The following is a 22879-nucleotide window of genomic DNA, read 5'->3' as shown; positions in this document are numbered from 1 at the left end:
AACCTATTGTCATGCTGCCTAATGCCAGGCGTGGGTTACAGAGTTGTATAAGGCTCCCAGTGTTAAGCTGAGGATCAGTGGAGCTGTGTTCTCTGGAATGATGGATGGTGGAGCTCCATCCGATACTTTTGGGATGAGTTGGGGTGGTGATCATCCAACATCCTGATCTCATTAATGCTCTTGTCGCTGAATGCAGTCAAATCCTCACAGCAATGCTCCTCCAAAATCTAGTAAAAAGCTTTCTTCCCTAGACAGTAGAGACAGTTACTCCAACAGAAGCAGGATCAACTCTTTTAATACCCATACAATACAATATATGAATGAGGTGTCCCAATACTTTTGTCCACATAGTTGATCTTATATTATTTTCTCCTTTAGGTTCAAACTGTACTGTGACCAAAATTAACATTAGTACATCCAGTAGTTTAAGTTAATACACTATGGACAAAAGTTTTGGGACACTTAAGCATTATTAATATGACCCAGCTTTGTAACTATGTGGTCTTAAGGACACTAGTTCCTAAACACTTCCACGGTTTAATAATACCTCTCACTGCTGATGGTGGAAAATCTAGAAGGCAGGAAATTTCACCTGCTGAGGTTCTTTTTGTAGCGGTGGCTCCTATATTAGAACCACACTGGAGTTCAGTGAGCTCTTTAGAACCATCTGTTCTTTCACTAATGTGTGGAAAGGCGGACTGCATGACTAAGGGCTAGGTTTAATGCGCATGTGACAATGACACTGAATTTAATGATTAAGAGGTGTGTCCCAATACTTTAGTCCATATATAGTACCTAGTAATAAGTACTACATATTTGGCTCATCTGAGTACTCTGCTATGAACATAATAGAAGGTAAGAGTGCAGCTAAATATTCTTGTGTATGGATGGTTGCTAAGGCTCACTGATGCCAGTGTCTCACTATTTGATTTGCACTTGCTGACTTTTTTTTTTGTTGCATTCCTTCCAATGGTGGTCTGTTATTAGATATTTTTAATGTCTAATAAATCATTATTAAAATGGCAACGTGAACAAGCTGTGGTCTGACCTGGAGCACAGAAAAAAGCTCAAATAATGGGGACACCAAAAGACATTTCCACTGTATAAAAAAGTGACACTTCTTCACATACACCAATATGGTGGGCCTAAGCGGCCAATCCGGCACCAAGGTATATATAGCTATTTACGCCAATCAGCCATAACATTAAAACCACCCGCCTAAGAAGGTCGAGAAGCATCATCAACGTTTTACCCTCCTTCCATTAGGCAGGCATTACAGGAGACTCGGCTGACAGACTCAGCTGTGACCCTGCTGAACTCCACTCCGTCACTCATTATTACTCATTATTGCACTCACTGCACTGTACTGTACTGTACACTATAGTATTACTATATGACCTACCCAAATATATATATATATATATACTATTAATGTTTGCAATTCTGTTCATATCTGTAGTTATTGCATAAACTGTAGGATGCTCCAACTGCTCATCATAAAGTTGAATCTAATACTGACCCTTTGACTGACCCTGCTCTGACCCATTGAGGCATGGACTCCACAAGACCTCTGAAAGTGTCCCATTGTATCTGTGGCACCAAGACTAACATTAGCAGCAGATTTTGTAGTTGTTGTCCTAAAAGTTGTGAGGTGGGACCTCCATAAGCATTTCTGCATACCCGAAAAACCTTACTAGACCTGCCTGATGTTTTGGAGATGTTCTGACCCAGTCGTCTAGAACATCACAGCTTGGTTCTGCTCCTGACACTTTAACCTTTCGATGAAATTACTAACAGGTGCCGTGATGAAGAGATGATCAGTGTGTTATGAACTTTATCTCTCAGTGGTCATAATGGTTGATGTATGGTTAGAACTGTCGGTTTTTGGGATGCTGTCTGCTGGCAGCTGTGTGATAATGAAGCTCGGCCAGTGTCTATGCTTCGGCCGCGCTATAATAAATGTGGAGAAGTAAATTTGAGGCTGTTTGTCTTAATATGCAATAAAAGCAGAAATTGCCAAATACGTGTTTTATGAAGGAATCATGCTTTCACAACTGATTCTCGTGTATGAACGATAAAATCTTATCAGGTCACCACTGCCTGCTGCTGATTCTGCTTCTGTAGAGTCAAAATGTACAAGCAGGTTCATTCTAGTGGAAAGTTTCCTCACATATTGAGGCAGAGTTCTATGTAAGTTCAACAAGTCAGCATTCGTGTTGCTCATTAGACTGTACTGCTAGTCAGCTAGTTCTGTAACCAACCCTTCAGGCTGCAAACATGGGAATCATGTGGGGCAGCAAGAAAAGCAAGCGGCACAAGAAAATGTTCGAAGGTGCCCTAGAATGGAGAGCTGTGTTGACCTTGGCATGGGTAAATAAGGAGAGTCCGTGTGGAGCTCAGGTACATGGGGCGGTGAGGAGCACATCACATATTGGAGGCCAGTATACTGACGTGGCAGATGCTTAATCTAATTTCCATTCCACCTTAAATGCTTCGGACTGCAGCTGCTGAATCATTTAAGTTGGAAGGGAAGATTATTGACAGGGCCATTGAGACTGAGTCACTGACCTCAGGTCGATGAGTCGGGCCCTAAAATTCAACGTTTGATATACTTCAACTGGTGAGAAATGCTAGATCCAACCACCACAGACTCGGACTCAACCAACAACCAAACCATTGGGGCTAAAATCTGCATAAACATCCGGCTTTAGGTAGGTTAGCGCTTAGGCTAACATCCTACCTGATAGCCTTACAAGTACCCATCATGTCCGCTTTACCAGAGCTTCATATCGAGCTATTTCTCTGGGGAAGGATGTTCCCAGTCCCAGTCCACTAACAACAGGCCTTCGAGGCTAACATTAGCTGACTGTGTGTAGCACTGCTCGGAGAAGGCCTGGCCAGAGGAAGCGCCAGTGCAGGTGTCTGGTTGGCAGACAAAGGGTAACCAATCAATAACAAGTTGAAACCACATGAAAGTAATGTTAGAAAGGGCCATATTTTCTCTCAGAACGTAGATTTTGTCCATATCTGGTGGCAGATCTAGCTGTTAAAGTAGATTTGTTTCAAACAGCAAAGTAACATTTTTTAAATGATTATTTCATGTTATCAGTTCTCAGTGACAGGTTTAGGTGAATACACTTACAATCTCTACCACTTAGAGGTTAGCCTAGTTAGCCAGCTACCTAGTTATCTGATATCGGTCTGTTTTAAAGAGAACAAAGGGTCAGTTATGAATCAAATATAGGACAGCTGAGGTGATTAATTAACGTATAATTGAGAAATGGACGGAACACCGTCCATTATTCCCAAGAACACAGTTCCACTGTAACTCGAAGTAGCTGAATGCATTGCTCAAACCTACAATTGAACAGAGTGACTAAGCAGTCACACAGGGTCTATTTATTGAGTCAAAACACCCAGAAAACAAACTCCTGCAGCCTGTTACTGCTACTGGTAGTAACTACTGGTTACTCAGAGACTCCACAGCAAAAAACACAGGATCTGCCAGGTAGGATGAAAATTTTCAGAGAAAAAGTAAATAAGCCATAGAGACTGAAAGTTTAGAAAGCCTTGCTCTTTCTTTCTTTCTTTGCAGTGTTTGGTTCAGTGCAATGGCCGTCTGGACTGTGCCTTTGTTTCTTGGGCTTTTGCTGGCCACAGGTAAGAATGAATGCCCCATGAATTTAGGACCTGTAACTGTGCTAGCTACTTTTATTCTCATACATGTACATGTCTTGTATTTGCAACAGTCTTCTTGTACTGTGTGTTTTTCACCTCCTGTGTTCTTCCTCTATCTATTTTTATATGATGGACCATCTGTAACTTCAGGAGTCCATTGTATTTCTTTATGTTCTGTACTCTGTATAATTTATATGACGACAAATCTTGAATTGTGAGTTTCCTTATTTGAAAACCTTTACTGTTAGAGTACTGAAAACTGGTAGTCAGTATCAGGATCCAATTTAAAGACAATTCTGCCAAAACTGCATGTCAGTAGATTATCTTAAGGCCACTGACAGTGGTTAACTTTGACCTACTGTGATACCTATGACTAACTAACTGATGAGAACCCATTTATTTTATTGATTGTAGATGGAGCACTTGGAGGGCTGCAGCATTGTAAGATTCCTATTTTACATTGTATTCATCCAGTTCATGACACTGTAGCTAATGATATTATGGTCATTTAGAAGCACAGTCCCACAGCTTTCCATTTCCCACAGTGCATAAGTCTTGCCCACCTGACTGGACTGAATATGGAAACAGATGTTTCAAGTTCTTCAAGCCCCAAGTTGAATGGGTTGATGCAGAGGTACACTGACCGTAGGTGTGAGAGTAAAGTAAAGCTTGAACAGCAGTCTGAATCCAACTGATTTACCTTCTGTTCTGTTCTAGACTGAGTGTTTGAAGAACAGTGGGAATCTTGCTTCAGTGCACAGCCATAAAGAAAACGCATTTTTACAGGATCTCATTAAAAAAGGCACCGGCTCTCTGATGAACACCTGGATAGGTGGCCACGATGCTGTAGCAGTAAGTGCTGCAAGGTTCCAACATAACTCCATGAATTTGTCCATGTATTACTACTCTACTGTTTCTCTGCACAGGAAGGAACATGGCTCTGGAGCGATGGGTCCAAAATGGACTTCCATGATTGGTGCAAGAATGAGCCCAGTAACTACAAGAATAAAGAACACTGCATGACAATGAACTATGGAGGTACTCATTCACTATGGCTTCTGATAGCTGCAGTCTCTTTCCTATTTCTACAGTGAAATATGTCAAATCTACAGTGAGGCAAAAAGTCTGAGCCACATTTATAACCTGAATTCTGTCATTTTAACCTGCAAATAAACAAGAGAAAGTTTCAGAGTTCCAAAAATCCGTTCTGAATCAGTTCTAGGTAAAGAGTCTAAGCTTTGACATTAACCAGGTTGATGACTCTATACAAAAAAGGTTAGTTTTCTCTTCCACTGAAGACTTCATGCTCAGACGAGCGATGCCATAAAATAATTACTTTTGGTTTTATAAAGTGAAGTTCGTTAGACCTTTAAACCCCTTTGCGTATTAGAGAAACCACAAAACTAAGGGCTGGAGTTAAATGCTCAGGTTTCATCCATGAGAATGAAGAGTCTAAGTGCCTGACCTGTATTTTCCTCCTTTGTTGCCACAGATCTTAACCAATGGAATGATATCCCTTGCAATTTATCCAGGCCGTTTATTTGTGCCAGAAACTGAAGATATGCTCACTCATCTTCATCTGCAAGAAGCTTCAAACAAGAAAAATCTGATCTGCATCTGCAATCTAAATAACACAACCTAATAAAGCAAGCAAAGCAAGGTGTTGTCCTCCAGCCTGATCTGTGATGTTGTTCAGATTGCCAGCAGAGTGCAGTGTTTTACAAGAATTTCTACAGTTATTAATACACAGGTTGCATAACCCTGACGGACGTTACCCGACAGTGTCCACAAATTGAAGATAATATCAGGCCGGTCATACTCATTCAGCCTTTGCTGAGTCAAAATTTCAGTTATTCTTGAGGTCAAATATTATTTCATACTGACGTTTAACATCTCAGCACTAGTTGAAGTAGTTCAGGTTGTAAATACACAAATGACCAAAAGAAATGCTCACAAACTAATTAAGTAAATGACTGATACTCAGGCAGCTCCCCCTTGTGATCCCTCTCAGCACTGAATTCCTGTAACCCACCCTTGTTGTTGATTAGTTTTTGACTTCATTTCTAACTAAACAAGCAGGATTAGAAAACCTAGAATGGAAGACTGCATCTACCTGTCATGACTTGCTAGGTCAGACACAGAGGGGTGAACACTCGCAGGGATGTGTATCACACTCAACATGGACCAGAGGAAGCGAAGGAAAGAGTTGTCTCAGGAGATTAGAAAGAAAATTATAGACAAGTATTATACATTATAGACAATACTTGTTAAAGGTAAAGGTTATAAGACCATCTCCAAGCAGCCTGATGTTCCTGTGACTACAGTTGCACATATTATTCAGAAATTTAAGATCCATGGGACTGTAGCCAACCTCACTGGACGTGGCTGCAGGAGGAAAATTGATGACAAATCAAAGAGATAGATAATACGAAAGGTAAATAAAGAGCCCAGAAAAACTTCTAAAGAGATTAAAGGTGAACTTCAAGCTCAAGGAACATCAGTGTCAGATCGCACCATCCGTCGTTGTTTGAGCCAATGTGGACTTCATGGGAGACGACCAAGGAGGACACCATTGTTGAAAACAAATCATAAAGCCAGACTGGAAATTGTCAAACTACATGTTGACAAGCCCCAAAGCTTCTGGGAGAATGTCTTATGGACAGATGAGACAAAAATGAAACTTTTTGCCAAGGCACATCAGCTCTATGTTCACAGATGGAAAAATGAAGCATATGAAGAAAAGAACACTGTCCCTACTGTGAAACATGGAGAAGGCTCTGTGATGTTCTGGGGCTGTTTTGCTGCATCTGGCACAGGGTGTCTTGAATCTGTGCAGGGTACAATGAAATCTCAAGACTATCAAGGGATTCTAGAGAGAAATGTGCTGCCCAGTGTCAGAAAGCTTGGTCTCAGTCACAGGTCATGGGTCTTGCAACAGGATAATGACACAGCTTAAAAACACCCAAGAATGGCTAAGAGGAAAACATTGCACTATTCTGAAGTAGTCTTCTATGAGCCCTGACCTAAATCCTATTAAGCATCTTTGGAAGGAGCTGAAAAATGCCGCCTGATAAAAAAGGAACCCTTCAAACCTAAGACAACTGGAGCAGTTTGCTCATGAGGAGTGGGCCAAAATACCTGCTGAGAGGTGCAGAAGTCTCACTGACAGTAACAGGAATCGTTTGATTACAGTGATAGCCTCAAAATGTTTTTTTTTTAAATAATTCTGTTGAAGCATGGTTCATAATCAATTGGATTTTCATTTGTTCATTTTCATAGAATTTCTATTCATTTTTGCTTATTTATTTTCCTATACACTACCCTATAGAGTGATTAGTACCCTCAATTCTTATGATCATACATACTGGACAAAATGAATCCATAATATGGACAAAAATATTGGGACACCTGCTCAATTAATGTTTCTTCTGAAATTAAGGGTTTTAAAAAGAGCTGATTGCTCAATTCTACAACTAAACAGAGTCACAGAGTGACTAAGCAGTCACACAGGGTCTATTAATTGAGTCAACTCCTGCAGCCAGGTACTGCTACTGGTAGTATTTACTGGTTACTCAAAGACTCCACAGCAAAAAACACAGGATCTGCCAGGTAGGATGAGAATTTTCAGAGAAAAAGTAAATAAGCCATAGAGACTGAAAGTTTAGAAAGCCTTGCTCTTTCTTTCTTTCTTTGCAGTGTTTGGTTCAGTGCAATGGCCGTCTGGACTGTGCCTTTGTTTCTTGGGCTTTTGCTGGCCACAGGTAAGAATGAATGCCCCATGAATTCCTCTTTTAGACTCCTGCTCTGGGTTTATGTTGAGAACTTAGAACCTGTAACTGGTAACTAGTTACTTTTATTCTCACTATATTCTGCCAGCCAGCCCAGTTTACTGCATTAAACCATTGTTTATTATTTAGTGTAGCTTTTGTTTTGTGGACATGTCTTGTATTTGCAACAGTCTTCTTGTACTGTGTGTTTTTCACCTCCTGTGTTCTTCCTCTATCTATTTTTATATGATGGACCATCTGTAACTTCAGGAGTCCATTGTATTTCTTTATGTTCTGTACTCTGTATAATTTATATGACGACAAATCTTGAATTGTGAGTTTCCTTATTTGAAAACCTTTACTGTTAGAGTACTGAAAACTGGTAGTCAGTATCAGGATCCAGTTTAAAGACAATTCTGCCAGAACTGCATGTCAGTAGATTATCTTAAGGCCACTGACAGTGGTTAACTTTGACCTACTGTGATACCTATGACTAACTAACTGATGAGAACCCATTTATTTTATTGATTGTAGATGGAGCACTTGGAGGGCTGCAGCATTGTAAGATTCCTATTTTACATTGTATTCACCCAGTTCATGACACTGTAGCTAATGATATTATGGTCATTTAGAAGCACAGTCCCACAGCTTTCCATTTCCCACAGTGCATAAGTCTTGCCCACCTGACTGGACTGAATATGGAAACAGATGTTTTAAGTTCTTCGAATCCCAAGTTGAATGGGCTGATGCAGAGGTACACTGACCGTAGGTGTGAGAGTAAAGTAAAGCTTGAACAGCAGTCTGAATCCAACTGATTTACCTTCTGTTCTGTTCTAGACTGAGTGTTTGAAGAACAGTGGGAATCTTGCTTCAGTGCACTGCCATAAAGAAAATGCATTTTTACAGGATCTCATTAAAAAAGGCACCGGCTCTCTGATGAACACCTGGATAGGTGGCCACGATGCTGTAGCAGTAAGTGCTGCAAGGTTCCAACATAACTCCATGAATTTGTCCATGTATTACTACTCTACTGTTTCTCTGCACAGGAAGGAACATGGCTCTGGAGCGATGGGTCCAGAATGGACTTCCATGATTGGAGCAAGAATGAGCCCAGTAACTACAAGAATAAAGAACACTGCATGACAATGAACTATGGAGGTACTCATTCACTATGGCTTCTGATAGCTGCAGTCTCTTTCCTATTTCTACAGTGAAATATGTCAAATCTACAGTGAGGCAAAAAGTCTGAGCCACATTTATAACCTGAATTCTGTCATTTTAACCTGCAAATAAACAAGAGAAAGTTTCAGAGTTCCAAAAATCCGTTCTGAATCAGTTCTAGGTAAAGACTCTAAGCTTTGACATTAACCAGGTTGATGACTCTATACAAAAAAGGTTCGTTTTCTCTTCCACTGAAGACTTCATGCTCAGACGAGCGATGCCATAAAATAACTACTTTTGGTTTTATAAAGTGAAGTTCGTTAGACCTTTAAACCCCTTTGCGTATTAGAGAAACCACAAAACTAAGGGCTGGAGTTAAATGCTTAGGTTTCATCCATGAGAATGAAGAGTCTAAGTGCCTGACCTGTATTTTCCTCCTTTGTTGCCACAGATCTTAACCAATGGAATGATATCCCTTGCAATTTATCCAGGCCATTTATTTGTGCCAGAAACTGAAGATATGCTCACTCATCTTCATCTGCAAGAAGCTTCAAACAAGAAAAATCTGATCTGCATCTGCAATCTAAATAACACAACCTAATAAAGCAAGCAAAGCAAGGTGTTGTCCTCCAGCCTGATCTGTGATGTTGTTCAGATTGCCAGCAGAGTGCAGTGTTTTACAAGAATTTCTACAGTTATTAATACACAGGTTGCATAACCCTGACGAACGTTACCCGACAGTGTCCACAAATTGAAGATAATATCAGGCCGGTCATACTCATTCAGCCTTTGCTGAGTCAAAATTTCAGTTATTCTTGAGGTCAAATATTATTTTATACTGACGTTTAACATCTCAGCACTAGCTGAAGTAGTTCAGGTTGTAAATACACAAATTACCAAAAGAAATGCTCACAAACTAACTAAGTAAATGACTGATACTCAGGCAGCTCCCCCTTGTGATCCCTCTCAGCACTGAATTCCTGTAACCCACCCTTGTTGTTGATTAGATTTTGACTTCATTTCTAACTAAACAAGCAGGATTAGAAAACCTAGAATGGAAGACTGCATCTACCTGTCATGACTTGCTAGGTCAGACACAGAGGGGTGAACACTCGCAGGGATGTGTATCACACTCAACATGGACCAGAGGAAGCGAAGGAAAGAGTTGTCTCAGGAGATTAGAAAGAAAATTATAGACAAGTATTATACATTATAGACAATACTTGTTAAAGGTAAAGGTTATAAGACCATCTCCAAGCAGCCTGATGTTCCTGTGACTACAGTTGCACATATTATTCAGAAATTTAAGATCCATGGGACTGTAGCCAACCTCACTGGACGTGGCAGCAGGAGGAAAATTGATGACAAATCAAAGAGATAGATAATACGAAAGGTAAATAAAGAGCCCAGAAAAACTTCTAAAGAGATTAAAGGTGAACTTCAAGCTCAAGGAACATCAGTGTCAGATCGCACCATCCGTCGTTGTTTGAGCCAATGTGGACTTCATGGGAGACGACCAAGGAGGACACCATTGTTGAAAACAAATCATAAAGCCAGACTGGAAATTGTCAAACTACATGTTGACAAGCCCCAAAGCTTCTCGGAGAATGTCTTATGGACAGATGAGACAAAAATGAAACTTTTTGTCAAGGCACATCAGCTCTATGTTCACAGATGGAAAAATGAAGCATATGAAGAAAAGAACACTGTCCCTACTGTGAAACATGGAGGAGGCTCTGTGATGTTCTGGGGCTGCTTTGCTGCATCTGGCACAGGGTGTCTTGAATCTGTGCAGGGTACAATGAAATCTCAAGACTATCAAGGGATTCTAGAGAGAAATGTGCTGCCCAGTGTCTGAAAGCTTGGTCTCAGTCACAGGTCATGGGTCTTGCAACAGGATAATGACACAGCTTAAAAACACCCAAGAATGGCTAAGAGGAAAACATTGGACTATTCTGAAGTAGTCTTCTATGAGCCCTGACCTAAATCCTATTAAGCATCTTTGGAAGGAGCTGAAACATGTCGCCTGGAAAAGGCACCCTTCAAACCTGAGACAACTGGAGCAGTTTGCTCATGAGGAGTGGGCCAAAATACCTGCTGAGAGGTGCAGAAGTCTCACTGACAGTAACAGGAATCATTTGATTACAGTGATAGCCTCAAAATGTTTTTTTTTTAAATAATTCTGTTGAAGCATGGTTCATAATCAATTGGATTTTCATTTGTTCATTTTCATAGAATTTCTATTCATTTTTGCTTATTTATTTTCCTATACACTACCCTATAGAGTGATTAGTACCCTCAATTCTTATGATCATACATACTGGACAAAATGAATCCATAATATGGACAAAAATATTGGGACACCTGCTCAATTAATGTTTCTTCTGAAATTAAGGGTTTTAAAAAGAGCTGATTGCTCAATTCTACAACTGAACAGAGTCACAGAGTGACTAAGCAGTCACACAGGGTCTATTTATTGAGTCAACTCCTGCAGCCGGTTACTGCTACTGGTAGTATCTACTGGTTACTCAAAGACTCCACAGCAAAAAACACAGGATCTGCCAGGTAGGATGAGAATTTTCAGAGAAAAAGTAAATAAGCCTTGGAGCCTGAAAGTTTAGAAAGCCTTGCTCTTTCTTTCTTTCTTTGCAGTGTTTGGTTCAGTGCAATGGCCATCTGGACTGTGCCTTTGTTTCTTGGGCTTTTGCTGGCCACAGGTAAGAATGAATGCCCCATAAATTCCTCTATTAGACTCCTGCTCTGGGTTTATGTTGAGAACTTAGAACCTGTAACTGGTAACTAGTTACTTTTATTCTCACTATATTCTGCCAGCCAGCCCTGTTTACTGTATTAAACCATTGCTTATTATTTAGTGTAGCTTTTGTTTTGTGGACATGTCTTGTATTTGCAACAGTCTTCTTGTACTGTGTTTTTCGCCTCCTGTATTCTTCCTCTATCTATTTTTATATGATGGACCATCTGTAACTTCAGGAGTCCATTGTATTTCTTTATGTTCTGTACTCTGTATAATTTATATGATGACAAATCTTGAATTGTGAGTTTCCTTATTTGAAAACCTTTACTGTTAGAGTACTGAAAACTGGTAGTCAGTATCAGGATCCAGTTTAAAGACAATTCTGCCAAAACTGCATGTCAGTAGATTATCTTAAGGCCACTGACAGTGGTTAAGTTTGACCTACTGTGATACCTATGACTAACTAACTGATGAGAACCCATTTATTTTATTGATTGTAGATGGAGCACTTGGAGGGCTGGAGCATTGTAAGATTCCTATTTTACGTTGTATTCATCCAGTTCATGACACTGTAGCTAATGGTATTATGGTCATTTAGAAGCACAGTCCTACAGCTTTCCATTTCCCACAGTGCATAAGTCTTGCCCACCTGACTGGACTGAATATGGAAACAGATGTTTCAAGTTCTTCAAGCCCCAAGTTGAATGGGTTGATGCAGAGGTACACTGACCGTAGGTGTGAGAGTAAAGTAAAGCTTGAACAGCAGTCTGAATCCAACTGATTTACCTTCTGTTCTGTTCTAGACTGAGTGTTTGAAGAACAGTGGGAATCTTGCTTCAGTGCACAGCCATAAAGAAAATGCATTTTTACAGGATCTCATTAAAAAAGACACCGGCTCTCTGATGATCACCTGGATAGGTGGCCACGATGCTGTAGCAGTAAGTGCTGCAAGGTTCCAACATAACTCCATGAATTTGTCCATGTATTACTACTCTACTGTTTCTCTGCACAGGAAGGAACATGGCTCTGGAGCGATGGGTCCAGAATGGACTTCCATGATTGGAGCAAGAATGAGCCCAGTAACTACAAGAATAAAGAACACTGCATGACAATGAACTATGGAGGTACTCATTCACTATGGCTTCTGATAGCTGCAGTCTCTTTCCTATTTCTACAGTGAAATATGTCAAATCTACAGTGAGGCAAAAAGTCTGAGCCACATTTATAACCTGAATTCTGTCGTTTTAACCTGCAAATAAACAAGAGAAAGTTTCAGAGTTCCAAAAATCCGTGAACCAGTTCTAGGTAAAGAGTCTAAGCTTTGACATTAACCAGGTTGATGACTCTATACAAAAAAGGTTCGTTTTCTCTTCCACTGAAGACTTCATGCTCAGACGAGCGATGCCATAAAATAACTACTTTTGGTTTTATAAAGTTCGTTAGACCTTTAAACCCCTTTGCGTATTAGAGAAACCACAAAACTAAGGGCTGGAGTTAAATGCTTAGGTTTCATCCATGAGAATGAAGAGTCTAAGTGCCTGACCTGTATTTTCCTCCTTTGTTGCCACAGATCTTAACCAATGGAATGATATCCCTTGCAATTTATCCAGGCCGTTTATTTGTGCCAGAAACTGAAGATACGCTCACTCATCTTCATCTGCAAGAAGCTTCAAACAAGAAAAATCTGATCTAAATAACACAACCTAATAAAGCAAGCAAAGCAAGGTGTTGTCCTCCAGCCTGATCTGTGATGTTGTTCAGATTGCCAGCAGAGTGCAGTGTTTTACAAGAATTTCTACAGTTATTAATACACAGGTTGCATAACCCTGACGGACGTTACCCGACAGTGTCCACAAATTGAAGATAATATCAGGCCGGTCATACTCATTCAGCTTTTGCTGAGTCAAAATTTCAGTTGTTCTTGAGGTCAAATATTACTTCATACTGACGTGTAACATCTCAGCACTAGTTGAAGTAGTTCAGGTTGTAAATACACAAATGACCAAAAGAAATGCTCACAAACTAACTAAGTAAATGACTGACACTCAGGCAGCTCCCCCTTGTGATCCCTCTCAGCACTGAATTCCTGTAACCCACCCTTGTTGTTGATTAGATTTTGACTTCATTTCTAACTGAACAAGCAGGATTAGAAAACCTAGAATGGAAGACTGCATCTACCTTAAATAATAGTTGAATAATGGCAGTTCACGTGGAGTTCATGTTCTCGGTTCCCAGATAGCAATCAGTCATTGAATAGATGTTAAATTAACATTACAATCTCAACATTAAAAAAAAAAAAAACTTCCTCTCCTAAAAAGATTAAAATTAAAGTGGTCAGAAAGTCAAAATTACAACAATCCAAGCTACATCCTGGGAGCCAAGATCTACAATCTTTCCTGGGAGTCGACCCTGGATCGCCTAATCACTGCACCTCTCATCTGCTCGCCACACCTATTCCAGCAGCCAGCAGAGGACACTCACACATCTTCATGACAAACATGGTTCCCAGTGGGATCCCTTTAAAGCACTTTTGTGCACAGAGTGCTTTAAATTCTGAGAAGTTCACTTCAAAATGTAACAAATTACAATCATTTAGGAAAAAAATAAAGAAATCGAGATAATAGAGAAACCACGAAACTCAGGGCTGGAGTTAAATGCTCAGGCTTCATACATGAGCAGATAGAGTCTCAGTGCCTGTCCTGTTTTCATCTCCTTTGTGGCCACAGGTCTTCACCAATGGAATGATGCCCCTTGCACTACAAGGGGCCAAACGAGCCATTTGTCTGTGGTAGAAACTGAAGATACGCTCACTTGCATCTTCATCTGCAAGAAGCTTCAAGAAAGGAAGAATATCTGCATAAATAACACAACCTAATAAAGCAGGAAAGCAAGGTGTTGTCCTGCAGTCTGGTGTGATATTGTCCAGATTGCCAGCAGAGTGCAGTGTTTTACAAGAGTTTCTCTGTCTTTCTCTCTCTCTCTCTCTCTCTCTCTCTCTCTCTCTCTCTTTCTCTCCTATAGGGCTTATCTAGTGCTCGCAGCTGGTCAGTGTGTTTACACATAGATATGCAGCACTCTTGGTCAGAACTGGGGCAAATCAGTGTTTCAAAGCTGTAAAGGGCTCCGATTAGTGTCTGTCCCTCAGGAAGACTACAGAGAAAAGCAGCACTGGGCCACAACCGAGGAAAGACACAGTCCAAAAGAGACAGACAGAGGTTGGGGGGTGGAGGGTGGGAGTGGGTGTCAAAAAATAGGGAGACACCAGAAGGTCTGCCCAAGACTGACACTGGCAAAAGACAGTAAATGCTAGAAATTCGATTTATCCATAAACGTAATTAGGAAGTTACAGTGGGACCCAAAAATGTCAGTATTGGCTTCCTGGACGTCCTACACACTGTACACACTGTATGTGACTGTCTGTGAATGTGAGCAGTGGTCTAACCAGGTCTCAGTCAGGTAGAGACTGTTTACTGAGTTATACCAAAGTCCTTATAGGCACGCCTGTTCAATCGGGGGCCGCCGGAGCAACAGCGACGGGCAGTTATTTCTGGTCTCACAAGACCAGGCGTCCATCGAGGACACGATCACCACATCGAGGGAGGCTTTCCGATCCAGTACCACAATGATACGTGTTGGTCGTTTGTTGTGGGTGTGTTTTGTGTGCAAGCGAGGGTCACAGTCCTGCAGTATCCTTATCTGGATGTCTCTGGCCACAGGGATTCATTCATTTCTCCTCCATTTAAGCCCAGCCAAATGTTGGCTCCTATTGGCTGACACATACATATGCCAGAAGAGCCGAAAGTTTGCCTACAGTAGCTAACAGAGCGTCATTTTTCCACACTGTGATACGTTGGTGTTTACTGTCTGTCAGCATTTTACTGACAATCAACAGCAAAAGATGTCCCTGTGACCCTGGCTGAGGCGAGGGGAGGCCCAACAGGGCTTTCTTCTTTAGTTCAGGTTCTGCAAAAAGCAGTAGGTTGGGTTATTGATCACAGGGCTGCGGGTCCACTAAAGCCTTGGGTCTACACTACTGGACTTTAAAAGTCGTAGCAGATTATAAAAGACTGAGTATCTCACACTTCTCCTCTGAGTTTAGCAGATTTTTATGGTGAATGAAAAACTGTCAATCACACAAAACGACTAGGGATCATCCACTACACGACTTCAACCTGCTGCTGAACTACTAGACATGTACAAGTGCCAGAGTGTAGCTGCTGCATCATTTAAGGTGGAGCATAAAATGTAAACAAGAAACTGCCTGAAATCTGCATCTTTTTGTGCTCAGTTTTCACTGGCGGGACCAAACTGAGTCACTGACCAGTATCCTAGACTACTAGACTAGTCTAATCGGAGTCTGCGCCCCTCAAACAAATCTGCATGCTACAGCTAACCAGCACAGACTCAACCAGACTGAGAAGCAGGACAACAATCCTAGTGTAAATTGTAGTGTAACCCTGTCATAAGGCTTTAAAGGTCTTTAAAGAGATGATCCAGCCTCAATATCAGCAGATCTCCAGCTCTCTCTGCACATTCGAAAAAAGCATGCTGAATACAGTGGCCAGTGGGAGCGTCAACATCGAGAAGGTTGCCTCTCACGGCTATGTAACAGAGGGAAAATTCCCCCTATTTCATCATCAATTGAAATGAGATCCAACAGAACTGGATTTTCAACCACTTGGGGGCGCAATAGCCAGATGTAAAACAGCAGAAGTGTGATTTATCCTGAATGAAGGTCATCGAACAGTATGAGTGTAAGGACCATAAAGGCCAAAAGACCAAAAATATCATATTCTCTATTATAGACGAAGCTTTACTGATACATACATTTATTCTGATGCGAGATAGACGTTGCCTCACTGCCAGATCCTTTACTAATTCAATCTAAAGGATCGTTTACCATTACTGTCAGGACTAATGAATCATTTTACAACAGGAACTGATAGTTATGAGCCTGTGCCATTATTTAGTGGGACATGTTACACTCTGTCCTACTTAAACCACTGAGTGCCTCTTGCATTGGCCCACCTGGGGACATAAAAGGCTGGAGCTACTGAAAGCATTGCTGACGATTCTCCTACTGAATAGAGGTTAGAAAGTCAGCCCTTTAACCCCTTAACACTCCAAGGCTTATCACACACTAGGGTGTATTACTCAGTAACTACAGGAACTTCTGTACAGACTGGTGAGGCTATTCCCTGGTATAGGAAGTTTGGGCCTGCTGGTGGTCCTTACGCTTTTTTAGGGGTTAAAATACTGCTGTAAACTAAGTGTGCATGGTATCAGTCATTGCATAAGCTGCTGGTGGAGTTTAACAAATCCATACAGTGTCTGTGGTGCAGATTTGTTTTTATTCACAGTTTGGGTGGATCTTTACAAAGCTTCTGCCATGATTGACAGCTTCTATTAGCTTCTTCAGGCCCTTCACTAAACCAGTGAGGCTGGAGAGAGCGCTGTACTGGGTGATTGATTTCTACCTAAAACTCTTTTTTTTTGTTATTCAAAAGGCTCTTTGTAACATGTGCTCCTTTATGACATTATTAGACCCTAGGGAGAAATTGCTTTGCAGCACTGTCACATTTAGATTACGAGCTTGTCCTCTCCTATAACTAATGTATACCAGCATACGGGCAGTTATATAAGGAGGTAAATCATTTAATGCCAAATAAAATAGGAAAAGCTGTAGAAATAGAACAAAAGAAAAGAGTTATGTGGAACAATGTTATTGAGGAAACCACTTGTGGTGCCCTAAGGATCCTTTCAGTTAATGGTTCTTCAGTTAATAGACCAAAGCTGGTGCCACAAACAACCATCCAGTAATGAGAAGTTCTTTGTAAGCCCTTTCTTCGTAAGGTTACCCAAAGGTTAGGAGCAAGTCTCTGAGTTGTAAGTCAAACGTCACAAATTTAAAGTTCAGACAATGAAGTTAAGTCTTGAGTCCTGAACTAGTCAGTATGCATTCTTCAGCTAATTTCATGTCCTTTCATCACTGGATCTCTACAAATGATGGTATTAGTAACATCATCATGCAAAAACCCATATCTAATTTCTTATTAATAATTAAGTCAAGATAAAAGTCATTGGTAACTAAAGTCTAAACTTGTCTAAACCTATAACAAATAAACAGCTCCACTGCTCATGTCTTTAGTGGGCATGTTGAGTAAACATCCACAGTGCAGGCTAGAAAAAGTAAGTGGACCTCTGTGTTAATGAAATCCCCAAGCCCTTAATGACAAAAGATGCTTCAGTTATGGAGATAAGATTGCAGATGTGGGTTTCACAGGTGTTCTACTCATTGAATAAACCCTTTAGAAGACCTCGGTAGATGTTATAGAGATGCTTGATGCTGGAGAAGGCTACAAAAGCATTCTTAAAGATCTGGGTGTATTTCAATCCACTATAAGAAATTGTCCACAAATGAAAAAAAAAAATAGGACTGTTGCTGCTGTGCCTTAGAGTGGGTGTCCTGTTAAGATCACAACTGGAAATCCTGAAGGAGGTAAGGAAGAACCCAAAGGTAACACCAAAACATCTGCAGAACATCTACAAACTTCAAACCCCTTTGCAGAGAGGAAACTGTGTTCATAGTAGATGTAGCCCATCTCAGGTTTGCCCAAGACCACCTGGATGCTCCACGCTGCTTCTGGGAAAATGCTCTATTGACAGATGAGACAAAAGTGGCACATCTAGCACAAATGCACAACCAGACCCCATTTTATTAGAAATTGTGGTGATTCCAAAGGATAATTTATATATCAGCAATAAAACAACACGTTTCTGCAGCTCTCCTGTTTAGCACAGACTGGGAGTTTAGCCAGAGTTAGCGCACTGCCTCTGCCTCTGCCTCTGTTCTCAGCTGATAACATTTGAGTCTTTTTTTTTCCGGCCTGTCAGTCAAAGCGCTGCGCTAGAGCAAAGAATGGGCGGCAAGGGAAAGAGATAAATAGATAAAGAGAGGCAGGGAGAAGAATGGTTACGTGTGACCTCCCGTAGTTCATTTCCACCATGACCAACTGATTCATTTCAGGCAAATTTTCAGCATAAGCAAATTTGTACGGAGATATGAACTGAAAACGGCGTAAAATGTGGCACCAGTTTGGAAAAAGGACATTTAATAAAGCCTAATTGAACTGGGCCTGAAGGGCATCTGAGGTACAGACCATGCTGAAAACCAGCGCAAACGCCTGGGACTACGGCACATGTAGTACAACTCAGAGAGTGCCCTTCACGTCTTAGCTGGCATGCTGTAAAGTGCCTGAGAGTGTGTAAGGGAGGGTGTGTGTGTGTGTGAGTGTGTGTTTGTCACAGGGAGAAAGAGTGAGAGTAAAGTGGAACATGCTGGAATTTAATTAGCCCTGGACCTGCTAAGAACACTTTATTGAGGCATGACTTGGCTGAAACCGTTTGTACACACACATGTACACATACACACACACACACACACACACACACACACACACACATCTACGTGATGTGACTGTGTTACAAGCCCTCCCATCCATCTGTATTCTACCCAGTATGCAGTGAAAGAGACCCCAGGCCACTCATGTTGAAATGCACTGTATGCCCACTGATAAGAACTGGGCTAAGGGCACTCAGTCAGTCAGACCTCACACATATTAGGGCAGAACTTGTTTATGTGCTTAATTAATAATTAAATCAATAATTCTAATTGACACTTTGGGAAATGCTTGGTATACATTACATGGTATGGTAAGTTATTTTATTTAATCAGTACATTAATATATCTTTTTAAACATGACATTTACAAGAACTATTAAAAAATGTGAGTATGTGTGGCTAGAAACCCTTCTTAGAGTGCACAACACAACAAACCCAGAGCTGGATGATCTACAACAGCAGAAGATCCATGTATGGTTCCACTTCTGTCAGCCAAGGACAGAAAGCTGAGGCTGCAGTGGCTTAGCACAGGCTCACCAACACGGGTGAGTTGACATATCCTGGTCTAAGGAATCTCACTCAGATGGCAGGATCAGCGTTTGGTGCCAAAATCATGAATCCATAAACCCAACCTGCCTGGTGTCAACAGTGCAGACTGGTAGAGGTGGTGTAATGGTGTTGGGGGGTTAATTTGAAGGCCATGGCCTGTTTGAGTATTGTTGCTGACCATGTGCATCCCTTCATGAGCACGATTTAGCATCTCTTTTTATGTGATTCATTCTTTTATTTGTTTCCATTGAACAAACACCCAATATCCCAACCTCTACCCACACCCACATGAGATTTAACACCACAGGGCAGCCAAAAACTGACATCCTAGCATAGCATATATTTAAACAAACAGAAGAGACTTTTGGATAGTCCATTATTCCATGTATTCCAGTTTTAAGGGCTGCATTGCTCATTCTTGCGGATAATTCCAGATAAAGCATATCGCTTTTGTCCAGTGAAAAACATGTATCTCCATTTGTGTCCATGTTTTTTGTCCCTGTAGGTGCACAGTGTAGATGGATGTTCTGGATAAACATACCAATAGAAATGCTCTAAATTACTTGGAGTAAACAGGACTAATTTTTGCCTTCTCCTATAAAGCCACCCTTTTGGAGATACATGTTTTTCATTGGACAGCGACGATATGCAGTAGGGTATGGAACCAGTGATATCTGGAGGGTATGAGGTTACGAGGGGGTAACCAACGCTGTACAATTGCTTTTTTTGCCACAATTAAGCCAGCTAGCCATATTCCCCAGTATCCTCCCATGGTGTAGCATCTTGAGTCACCATTGAGAAAATGCAGTTCAGGGTCCAGGGGGAGGTGTGACTTATTTACAGAGAAGATATATTCAACTACCTTCTCCCAAAAGGTGTGCATAATCTCCACAACTTCCAGCAGCTACTTCCAACATGATGATGCACCGCCTCCCAAAGCAATGGCCTCAAACTGTGTCATGTTTTATAAACATGACAATGAGTTCAGTGTTATTCAGTGGCCCTTCCCAGTCATTGGATCTGAATCCAATATAACACCTTCGGAGTGTGGTAGAACATTAGCCTCAGGAATGGTGTGCAGTCATGTCAACATGGAGCAGAATCTCAACATCTTGCCGATTTCACCCCATGAGGAACTGAAGCTGCTCTGAGGGCAAAATGAGGCCCAAACTAGTATTAGTATAGTGTTCTTAATAAAGGTCTTGATTAGTGTGTGTATATATATTAGGAACACTATCTCTAAAAGCATGAAGACGAACCACTGAGAGGAACCAAGACCCAAAAGCCCTCTAGAATGATCGGCATCCATGATAAAAATGAGAAAATAAAGGCTATAGAATAATCTCTCCATTGTTCATGTTGTCTTCTCTTTGGTTTTCTACCCTGGGTTTGATTCTCCATTTTGCTAGGCTTCTCTTTTCCAAATTTAAATGGATCATTAATCTACTATATTTGAATGGTTTTGGTCATTTATAAGACCGGAGTACATCCATGTGTGCACAGCGTCTGCTTCAACAGTGAGCAGATGTGCGTCAGGTTGATTAATGAAATGCAGAATTTGCTAAATGATGGCCCAAACGTGGTGGCTGTGGCAACACATTGACAGAACCAGTGTCAACTCCCCATTAGAGACCTCAAGGCACTTCTTCTGCCCTAGCAAACTCAGGCTAATGTTCATGTTTAGCGAATGAAAAGAACCAAGACTCCAAAAAAACTCCCAAATCACACAAGGAAGAACTGTTGAGAAGAACCAGGGGAACTTAAAAAGCATGAAGAAAAAAAGAACCTCAGAGAAACTCTTTGAAAGCATGAGGAGGAACCACTAAGAACCAAAACTCCAAATGAAAAACTCTCCAAGATCATGAGGAAGAACCACTGAGCAAAACCAAGAGTCCATAGAAATAATTTCTAAGAGCATGAGGAAGAACCATTGAGCAGAATGGAAAGTTCTGGAAGGTAATGGAAAGAGCATAAGAAGGAACCACTACAAGGACCCAAAAGTCCAAATGAATAAATCTCTATGAGCATGAGGAGGAACCACTGAGCAGAACTAAAAGTCCATATGAGAACATCTCTAAGAGCATGAGGAGGAACCACTGAGCAGAACTGAGAGTTCATATGAGAACATCTCTAAGAGCATGAGGAGAAACCACTGAGCAGAACTGAAAGTCCATATGAGAACATCTCTAAGAGCATGAGGAGGAACCACTGAGCAGAACCGAGAGTCCATATGAGAACATCTCTAAGAGCATGAGGAGGAACCACTGAGCAGAACCGAGAGTCCATATGAGAACATCTCTAAGGGCATGAGGAGGAACCACTGAGCAGAACTGAGAGTCTATATGAGAACATCTCTAAGAGCATGAGGAGGAACCACTGGTTTCTCTTCTTACCTCATATTCATTTCCATGTCTATGGCACAGCCACAGTCAATAGAAGTGCTAGTTACAATGTCTGCAAACCAGCAACAGTACAAGTGCATGTGCCGACTGCTAGATGACAGTCGTATGAGGACTCCTCTGACAGGTTTGACGGTTCCTGTGCTTTGCAGTGGGCTTGAATCCATCCTACTGCTCACTTGAAAAAAACAAACCCCCTCCACGAGACCAGGGGTTGCTTCATGGGCTGCTTAGACAGTGTCACTACATTTGCTCAAAACAAATCTCGCAGAACACTTTTTTGTTTACATGCTTGCACACATTTCCGACACGTAAACATCACATTTACATCTCATTTGCATTTCTTAAGGGAAGTGAAATAGGCTTTGTTTTCTGCATAGAAAATCTTTTACTGGCATAGTGGCAGAAATGTCTCTGGTGGGATCTGCATCGATGAAACCAGATTCCAATGTGGGATTTTAGTGGAGATTTGTTTTACTGCTTGAGTCGTCCCTACTTTCTACCTGGAGATGGAGAAGCTCCTTCATTCACACTGTGTCAATCCTGAGCTGCAGTGAAACCTTTTCAACTAAATGACTGACAGAAATGCGTGTTTTCAGAAGGCCTCCTGTCCCATTCTTGTCATTGGTCGCGATAACAAGATGAAATCTGCTTACTAAATAAATAAAATTGACACTATTTAGATTTCAGGTTATTGGTGATGAAAATGCCATTTCACAATATGAGGTCACACAAAACCTCTGTTTTCTTTGTTTTTCAACCCTATTTTTTATTTTTTTTTATTGTAATCTGAATCTTACTCAGTACTAACATCCATTGACATTTAAGAAGGTCTCTTCCTTCTCTTTTGGAGATATTAGATTTCAAGGTTTCAATATTGATATACCCTAATTAATTCTATTTTTATCCATCTTCAATAAGAGACAGCCAAGGCTAAGGCACAGAATCTACAAAGTACCCAAAAAGTCATATTAACCAATACACCCAACTCACTTTACTGTCGTGAAAATCTCCTGACCACGTGGTGTCACTCCTCAAATGTAACCAAGCTATAAAAAGGCTGCACCGACTGAAACATACGGCTAGCTATGTGCTCCCACGGCCACGTAGGCGGCTTGGAAAACTGCATGCCGAAGCAACCTACAACATGCCATTATGGGAAATGTAGA

At 41.1% G+C, this 22879-nt stretch overlaps 3 protein-coding genes across 3 annotated transcripts; all 3 read left to right on the top strand.

Moving 5' to 3' along the window:
* Positions 1-3442: 3442 nt before the first annotated feature.
* LOC140541261 (galactose-specific lectin nattectin-like) lies at positions 3443-5325 on the top strand. The gene is made up of 7 exons (XM_072663833.1): positions 3443-3508; positions 3596-3660; positions 4093-4119; positions 4224-4312; positions 4396-4530; positions 4605-4716; positions 5171-5325. Exons 2-7 carry the CDS (start codon positions 3612-3614, stop codon positions 5233-5235), a joined length of 477 nt encoding a protein of 158 aa, XP_072519934.1. The 5' UTR covers positions 3443-3508; positions 3596-3611; the 3' UTR covers positions 5236-5325.
* A 1917-nt stretch (positions 5326-7242) lies between these two features.
* On the top strand, positions 7243-9224 carry LOC140541288 (galactose-specific lectin nattectin-like). The gene is made up of 7 exons (XM_072663867.1): positions 7243-7287; positions 7375-7439; positions 7980-8006; positions 8111-8199; positions 8283-8417; positions 8492-8603; positions 9058-9224. The coding sequence occupies exons 2-7, from the start codon at positions 7391-7393 to the stop codon at positions 9120-9122; spliced, it is 477 nt and encodes a 158-aa protein (XP_072519968.1). The 5' UTR covers positions 7243-7287; positions 7375-7390; the 3' UTR covers positions 9123-9224.
* A 1844-nt stretch (positions 9225-11068) lies between these two features.
* Positions 11069-13085, top strand: LOC140541196 (galactose-specific lectin nattectin-like). The gene is made up of 7 exons (XM_072663753.1): positions 11069-11171; positions 11259-11323; positions 11862-11888; positions 11993-12081; positions 12165-12299; positions 12374-12485; positions 12932-13085. Exons 2-7 carry the CDS (start codon positions 11275-11277, stop codon positions 12994-12996), a joined length of 477 nt encoding a protein of 158 aa, XP_072519854.1. The 5' UTR covers positions 11069-11171; positions 11259-11274; the 3' UTR covers positions 12997-13085.
* The last annotated feature ends 9794 nt before the right edge of the window (positions 13086-22879 follow it).

The sequence above is a fragment of the Salminus brasiliensis genome, chromosome 19 (assembly GCF_030463535.1).
Source record: "Salminus brasiliensis chromosome 19, fSalBra1.hap2, whole genome shotgun sequence".
In the NCBI taxonomy this organism is placed as follows: domain Eukaryota; kingdom Metazoa; phylum Chordata; class Actinopteri; order Characiformes; family Bryconidae; genus Salminus; species Salminus brasiliensis.
Note: the sequence above shows the minus strand (reverse complement) of the source record. Positions and strands in the feature narration are given on the sequence as shown.